The sequence below is a fragment of the Ciconia boyciana genome, chromosome 1 (genome assembly GCF_034638445.1).
Source record: "Ciconia boyciana chromosome 1, ASM3463844v1, whole genome shotgun sequence".
Lineage (NCBI taxonomy): Eukaryota > Metazoa > Chordata > Aves > Ciconiiformes > Ciconiidae > Ciconia > Ciconia boyciana.
This window is the reverse complement of record NC_132934.1, coordinates 220,059,111-220,066,435: the sequence shown is the minus strand read 5'-3', so window position 1 is coordinate 220,066,435 and position 7,325 is coordinate 220,059,111. Positions and strand designations below refer to the sequence as shown.

General features: G+C 50.4%; 1 protein-coding gene across 1 annotated transcript; it reads left to right on the top strand.

The window, feature by feature from the left end:
* The first annotated feature begins 225 nt into the window (after positions 1-225).
* On the top strand, positions 226-1,224 carry LOC140649027 (olfactory receptor 52B2-like). Its single transcript, XM_072855639.1, has one exon. It carries the CDS (start codon positions 250-252, stop codon positions 1,222-1,224), a length of 975 nt encoding a protein of 324 aa, XP_072711740.1. The 5' UTR covers positions 226-249.
* The last annotated feature ends 6,101 nt before the right edge of the window (positions 1,225-7,325 follow it).

The window sequence follows — 7,325 nt, the reverse complement described above, 5'->3', positions numbered from 1 at the left end:
CAGACACAGTTTGTAAGGTTGATAGGAAAGAATGAATAGATTCCTTTGTACAGCAAAACACAGCGAGTGAAGTCCTCAGCCTTCAGAAATGGCTCAGGTTGGAAGGCAGTTGCAAATAGGACGTTTTATGCACAGATTTGTCCGCATTTGTAGGTGGTCATGGGCTAACACTCGGCTCACCAGGCATTATTTATTCCTTCTCTTTCTTGCATAGGGCAGAGTCAGGCTGACACTGAGCACTGAAGCACCATGTATGAGCTCAACGAAAGCAGTTTCGATCCTATCACCTTCGTTCTGACGGGCATCCCGGGCATGGAGGAGTCCCACATCTGGATCTCCGTCCCCTTCTGTTTGATGTACATCACTGCGGTGTTTGGCAACTCTGTCCTCCTCTTTGTCATCATCACGGAAAGGAGCCTCCATGAGCCCATGTACCTCTTCCTCGCTATGCTGGCTGTTGCTGACCTCATGCTTTCGACCACGACGGTGCCCAAAATGCTGGCGATCTTTTGGTTCAGTGCCAGGGAAATTTCCTTTGATGCCTGCATTACACAGATGTTCTTCACCCATTTCAGCTTCATCGTGGAATCGTCCGTTCTGCTGGCGATGGCGTTCGACCGGTACGTGGCTGTCTGCGACCCGCTGCGGTACTCTTCAACCTTAAACCCCTCGGTGATTGGGAAAATAGCTGTGACTGCCGTTGTCCGGGGGTTCTGCATCATGTTCCCACCCATCTTCCTCCTGAAGCGGCTGCCGTACTGTGGACACAACGTCATGCCCCACACCTACTGTGAGCACATGGGCATCGCCCGCCTGGCCTGCGCCGACATCAAAGCCAATGTCTGGTACGGGCTGACAACAGCTCTTCTCTCCTCCGGCCTGGACGTCGTGCTCATCGCTGTCTCTTACGCTCTGATCCTCAGGACGGTCTTTCGGCTCCCATCCCCAGAGGCCCGTCTCAAAACCCTGAGCACCTGTGGCTCCCACCTCTGCGTGATCCTCATGTTCTATGTGCCTGCCTTTTTCTCCTTTCTCACGCATCGGTTTGGCCACCACATCCCGAGTCACGTTCACATCCTTCTGGCCAACCTCTATGTCGTGGTCCCACCGATGCTCAACCCCATCGTGTACGGGGTGAGGACAAGGCAGATCCGGGAGCGCGTCATCCGCCTCTTCTGCCCCGCGGGGGAGTGCCCCTGCCCCGGCTGGGGGAGCAGGTGCTGAGCGCTGCCGGAGGGAAGGGGGACGTGGGACGGGATCTGGAAAGCAGCACCAAGCGCTGCAGCACTTCTTGCCCTGGAGGAACAGGTTTGCCCAAGAGGTTCAAGAGAAGCTGAGGATGGTGGGGTTTCTGGAAATGTGGACTTTGGTCATCAGCCCCTTCATTGCTACCGGTTTCTCCTAGAGATGCTTCCCCTGAATGGTCCATCTAGCAGAGACTGGGCAGGACTGTAAGGGCATCAAGGCTCTTACATCTGCTGATTTACCATCACCTACTGCTGCTGATTTTGTTTGCTGTCCTACAGCTTCGTTTCTCTTTGTTCCTTCACCTGTTATCTCAGTGCCTAGACCTTGAACACCTCATTGGTCATCAGACCAGAGCCTGGTACATGAACCATAGCTGGATGGGCAAAGTGCTGTTTACTATGGCACAGAAGATGATCTGTCCTCCTGTCTTCACAGGTATAGCTTGCATTGCTGAGGGACCCTGGCACCTCTTGCTGCTGAAGGTGTTTACATGCTGAAGAGCCCTGTGAGGTCAGGAAAGGCTTTATTGTCCTGTGTTTAAGGGAAACATAACCCTTAAACCATGATATACAAAACTGAATTCAAGCCTCTAGAGTGGAGTGCAAAGGCACAATGGTCTCCTACATCCTACACATCCCACAGGGATGTTTTCTGTCTTTGCAAGAATGCTGCACTGCTGAGCAGTGCTCAGCGTGATGTACATTGCACTCAAGATCCTTTTCTGCCCAAACGGCTGTCTGATTACCCACCACTTTGTTGCTGTACATTTGATTTATCCTTCAACACCAAAATGGCTTTGCTGAACTTTTTCTTGTTCCTCTCATTGGTGTATGTACCAGTTACATCAATAATACCTTATTCTACCTGAAGTCAGTGGCAATCTGCCTCAGACAATTGCGAAAAGCAGTGCAGACATGAAGAGTGAGCACTAGATATTGCTGGAGGAGCAGCAAGGACAGTTCTGTGCATCTGTATACAGTCTGAGTTTAACTTCGTCATCAATCTGACCAGCAAGGAGAGCCCTTTTCCTTACCTCTCCCTTCCTAAGCAAAGGCAGCAATGCAGGCTGTCAGGGCAAACTCATCTGCTGCCTCTGCTTCCGTGAATCTCATGAGTGGCAAGGTCAGAAAGAGGGGAGACCCTCATCTCAGTGCAGTGAGCACCAGCACTGCTAAAGTGTCCCAGGTGCACATAAAGACCCGTGGGGAGAAGGGAGTGGAGGCAGCACTGGAGAGGGGGAAGCTTGCCAGAGCTTCAGGTCTCTGCTGGAAGGTCAGTGTGCTCTGCACTGCTTTCGCGGTGGGTTTTTGTTGCATCATTATAATACGGAGGACTGTGGAGACACTGGCACCAGCAGCCACAGTCCTGTCAGGAGTCTTCTCGTTCCTGCAGCCTGGACTACAGCAGGAATGGGCTGTTCCCACATGGCTGGAGCTTCTCAGTCCCATGGAAAAGTCACAGTGACGCTCCCATCTGCCTAGCTTTCACCACCAAAGCACAAAAGTCCTTTTGTCCAGTGCTCTGCATATCATTGACTTGGTGGGCAGTACATGCTCAGATGGGACCCGTCTGTCTTCTCATCCTGACAGCAGAGTCCTGGTGGCCATTCTGGCTCAGCCGTTAAATGCCAAGGCTTCTGTAACCCATTGCAAAAATGGCAGCATGAGTTGTTGTTGACTCTGAGCAGGCGATGCTCTTGGTGCTTGCTCAGGGCCCCAGAGAGCAGAGACGGCTGCAGCAGGGAGGTCGGGCCGTCCTCCAGGGAGGTCGGGCAGCGCAGTCCCGGGGGCAGCTGAGCCTGGTCTCTGCACAGCCCCGGCTTGGCCAGCGTGCAGGCTTGAAGAGGCCCCAGTGCTGCCCCTCGACGAGCTCCTCTGGCTCTTGTTAAGCACTAAACCACCAGCATCCTTCAAAGCTGTGGCAGCAGTTTCCTTTCTACCATGGGAAGGAACTTTGGGATGAGGAAGAGGAGGGAATGCACCAGAGGTGCATTTCATGCTTTCCTTCATGTTCTACTGGGTGGGATGCTGAGACAAATGCTTGCTTCTCCTCTCTGCATCATACCTACTGTTGGCTGCACTTTCTTACACACCACTCTGAGGCATGGGGGTCTGGGCACTTTTTGGTCCCTCCTGAGCTCAGGGTCTTCCTTGGGTCTGGCCAGTATAACTTTTCCTCATCCAGGCAGCAACCAGAGTCTTTTGATTGCAGCAATTAGGGAGCCCTTTCTGAAGGCTCATGCTCTGCAGTCCAGCTCTCACAGCAATGTCAGGAGCCGGGATGCTCTGACCCCGTGTCAGCTGTGAGACCTGATGAAAGGTCTGGTGTGTTCATGTCGATAGTCACAAGACGGAGCAGATCATCCAGTCTTTTCTGCGGAATGTCCTTTTGTCCCTGACCAAGAGGGTGGAGGGCACTTGCCAAGCCCACAGCCTGACTGAGCTGCAAAGCCGTTTCAGACCTGCCCGTGGTGGGGAAGCTGCCTCGAAGGCAGCCACTGCCACATGCCTGGACCTCGGAGGTGCCTCTTCTGGAGGGGCTGGTGACCCTGGAGATGCCGGGAATTGGCTCTCCCTAGCTCTGGGCTCCACGAAATGCTGTGCCCTGCATCAGGGCTGGGACCCAGCAGGTCACTGAGGGCTCCGGTTGGGGCTGATGAAGCCCAACGTCCCTGATTGAGAGCAGTAGCAACGAGCACTCTCTGGGACCAGGCTTGTTCACAGCTGAGTGACGCAGGAGATTACACCGATATGGCAATCAAAGCCCTGCTCTGCTCCATTCATCCCAGCAGTGTTGCTACAACTTCAAAAGAAAAGGAAAAGAAAGAGATTCACGATTTCAGATCAAAAAACCCCCCAAAGTTCTTAACTCTTTCAACACGTTTCTTTTTTTCTTTGCTTTTTTTTCTGATTTCATCAAAGGTGGGAACCCTGTGACAGGCACAAGGGAAATGAAAGTCTGTTCATTAAAAGCTGTTTGCTTAACAGTGAAGATAACAGAGCTGGTGACAAAAGCTGCTCATATCGTTGGATTTTTTTAATGTCCTCAAAACATTTGTGTTTGTGTTGGCTTTCTTAGCAAAAGAAAGAGTATTTACACGGAGCAGTCCGCGTGATTTCTGATAGGAGATGGAGCTATGAGAAAGAAAATGTGTCAGGAGAGCAAGTTGTTATAGGCAGCACATGAATACATTTAGACCAAAATAGATGCTTTAAGGTCTTTAGGGCATGGAGGACCTGGAGTAGCTGCACAGCAGCTGTCACAGGGGTTACAGCAGATTTGGAGGTAGGGGTGAGATGCGAGACAGCTTGTGACCGTGAGAGACTTGTTCGCCGATTCAGAAGATCTCCTCCAGCCCTGCCTTCCTACCTGAAAACAAGAACTTTTTGACAAAGCACCCCTCTGCTGAAGAGTTTTCTCCTGAAAGCCTTTTGGCCAGCTCTAAAAACAATTGAGCTGCCATCTAAATTTGTCAATACTAAAGAACAATATCGCTTACTGGTGTATCTGTCACACACTTTAACTCACACGGTTATTTCTGCCACCTTCTTCACTGCTTCCCCTCTTTGGCCTCTCCTCAGTGATGAACTTAGGGACATGCTTAACTCTGAGCACAGCAGCAGTGCAGCTAAAATGAGTGTGTGTGCTGAGAGGGGGCACAAGTCTTAGCACAGTCCTGAGAAGGGACCCTTTTGTAAATGCCCAGGAGCCTTGTGCCATCATCATCTTCATTGTGGAGCTAGTGGGAGGTAGGATGTCCCTGGGCAGTTGCTGCACAAATGCAAAACAAAAGACCTGCCTCCAAATTGCTTCCAAACCAAGTATAAATCATGGAAAACGGGTAGGGAATGGCAACACCAGGACAGGGCTGACCTGCACGCTATGCTACTGCACTCACCCACTGGCACTTCGCTTGGGGTGATGTTACTCCCGTGAGCAGTCCTCAGCACTCAGGGGATCCTCTCTCAGGAGCGATGCGTTCCTGCAGGCACCCATGTTTTCACCTGCATTTTAGCAGCCAGCTTGTTTGGGACGGGCTGCGTGTCATTGTGCTAGGCGAGGGCAGTTCATGGATCCTTCTGCTTCTCTGGGTTTCCAAAAACAGTTTTATACAACTGAGGAAGCAGTTTTAAGCTCGCAGCCCTTGCGCTGCTCTGCTCCTTGGATGGTTGTGGTGGCCGGGTCAGGGAGCAAACTGCACAGGCAAATGTCCCTGAGTCAATGAATCACTAGCTTAGCAATTAATGTCCAAAGGGGCATGCATAATGGGATATTAGCCAGCTGATCAGGAAGACTTATATTTCTAATGTGGTTAAAGTGTTAGCTTAATAACTCACACGAGATGTAAAACCAGAACTTCTGCACTTTGTATTAGATTTCCCACTCCTGAAAGACCCATTTTTTTTTTAGCTCAGTTGATGTGGTAGGCTATTTGTAAGCATGTTTGGATTGCAAGGAACCTTTCCTGAGGAGGAGGAAGGGATTTTGACTGAAGTTTTTTCACGGCATCCCTGTAGTGATGCAAAAAGTAAATGAAATCTCAAAAACTTTGGGAGATAAGTGCAAGTCAATGGAGTCACTGTAAAAAACACTCCTCTGTCCTCAGGGAATGCGTGGGCAGGCTTTTCATGCTTCTGTGCACTGAAAAGGAATCAAGCCTGTGCCTGAAGTGGAGATCATTCTTCAGGTTTGTGTTGAGTCAGGCTCTAAGCATATGCGTTAAAGGAAAATGCTCTTCAGCCGTATTTGAATGCTTTGCTGAATAGACAGAGACAAGCACGGCTTTCATCATGAACAAAGCCTTGAGTGTTCCGAGTTCAAGTACCACATTTCCATTCATTTTTATTGCTGTTTACAAACAATGATGCTTTATTAATTGTTCTTCATCTGCAGAGCTCTGTGGGTAATAAATTAGAGTAGCAAAGCTTAATGATTTTACTTCTTCTCACCTCCATCATCATAATGTCTTAGCAAATGTTAGTTAATTAATAAAAATCCCCACTACACAGACGGGCAGATAATAAATAGCACATCCTTGTAAGCTGTCCTGCCTAAAATGAGATGGTAACTCAGCAGCCAGGACGGAGTTCTTGGTTGACTGGTTTGCTCTCATGTATTAAGTCCCTGCTGGTCCCCGACAGCTCCACTGAAGGGTCGTGGCAGTTGGGAAGCTGCTGATTGCAGTTCCCCTGACCCCACTACACAGTCTGCTCAGGGTTTCTGCAGGTTTCTAGAGGAGGAACAGTAGTCCCATAAATCCATTGCTCTCTTCTAAAATCAGAAATGGGGACAAAATCAGCTAAAAGGTTTCTAGCAGGAATATCTGCTGATCTCTGTCTCAGAGCTCCCAAATTCCTCTCTATCGTGGTTCACAAAAAGCTAAAACAGGTCCTGGTCCCAAAGCACTTTCAGTCTAGGGCAAGGACGAGGGTAAAACTCACACCTGACTGACAGGTCCCTGCTTGCCCCAGGCTGGCTCATGCATAGCCCTGGGAACCCCCTTGGGATCCAGGACCAGGCAATGAATTTTGCAGAAGTTACTGTGGTCGGGGTGGTGATGAGTCATGGGGTGGTGAGGATTCACCGAGGTTGCTTTGGGGACAACCTGAAGGTCTGCAGGGCTTGTGCAATCCCCACCTAATTAGCACAGTCGTAGGAGATACCCAGGGAAAATGAACTGGTGGTGTCCCTGATGCTCTTTGCCACCTGTGTTAGGGTGTAAGCACCATCCGTGCCCTGCGGTGTCCCAGGGCTCTCCGGATGCAGTATAAACACCCCAGGCTCAGGCTCCGTCCGAGATGGATCCCATTGCTGGCACGGGAGGTGGGTGAGTTGGCTGGGTCATGACACTGTTGTTTCAACTGGGTTTGGTGAGGTAGAGATGGATTAGAGAGATGGTAGGGGTCCACGCAGGATTTATTGTGTGATACCACTGCCAGAGATACATAAACATCTCCTGGCAGCGGTTCTGGCTGCATTATCCCAAACTCCCTGCATGAGCGTGGCAGGGGGGGCACTGGGCAATGTGTTTCTCAAGGGATGGAAGTAGCATGCTCCTCCTGCTCAGTTTTTCTAGA

Excerpts from the sequence above, each read along its gene's own strand:
- LOC140649027 (XM_072855639.1), top strand. The coding sequence starts at position 250 with ATGTATGAGCTCAACGAAAGCAGTTTCGATCCTATCACCTTCGTTCTG.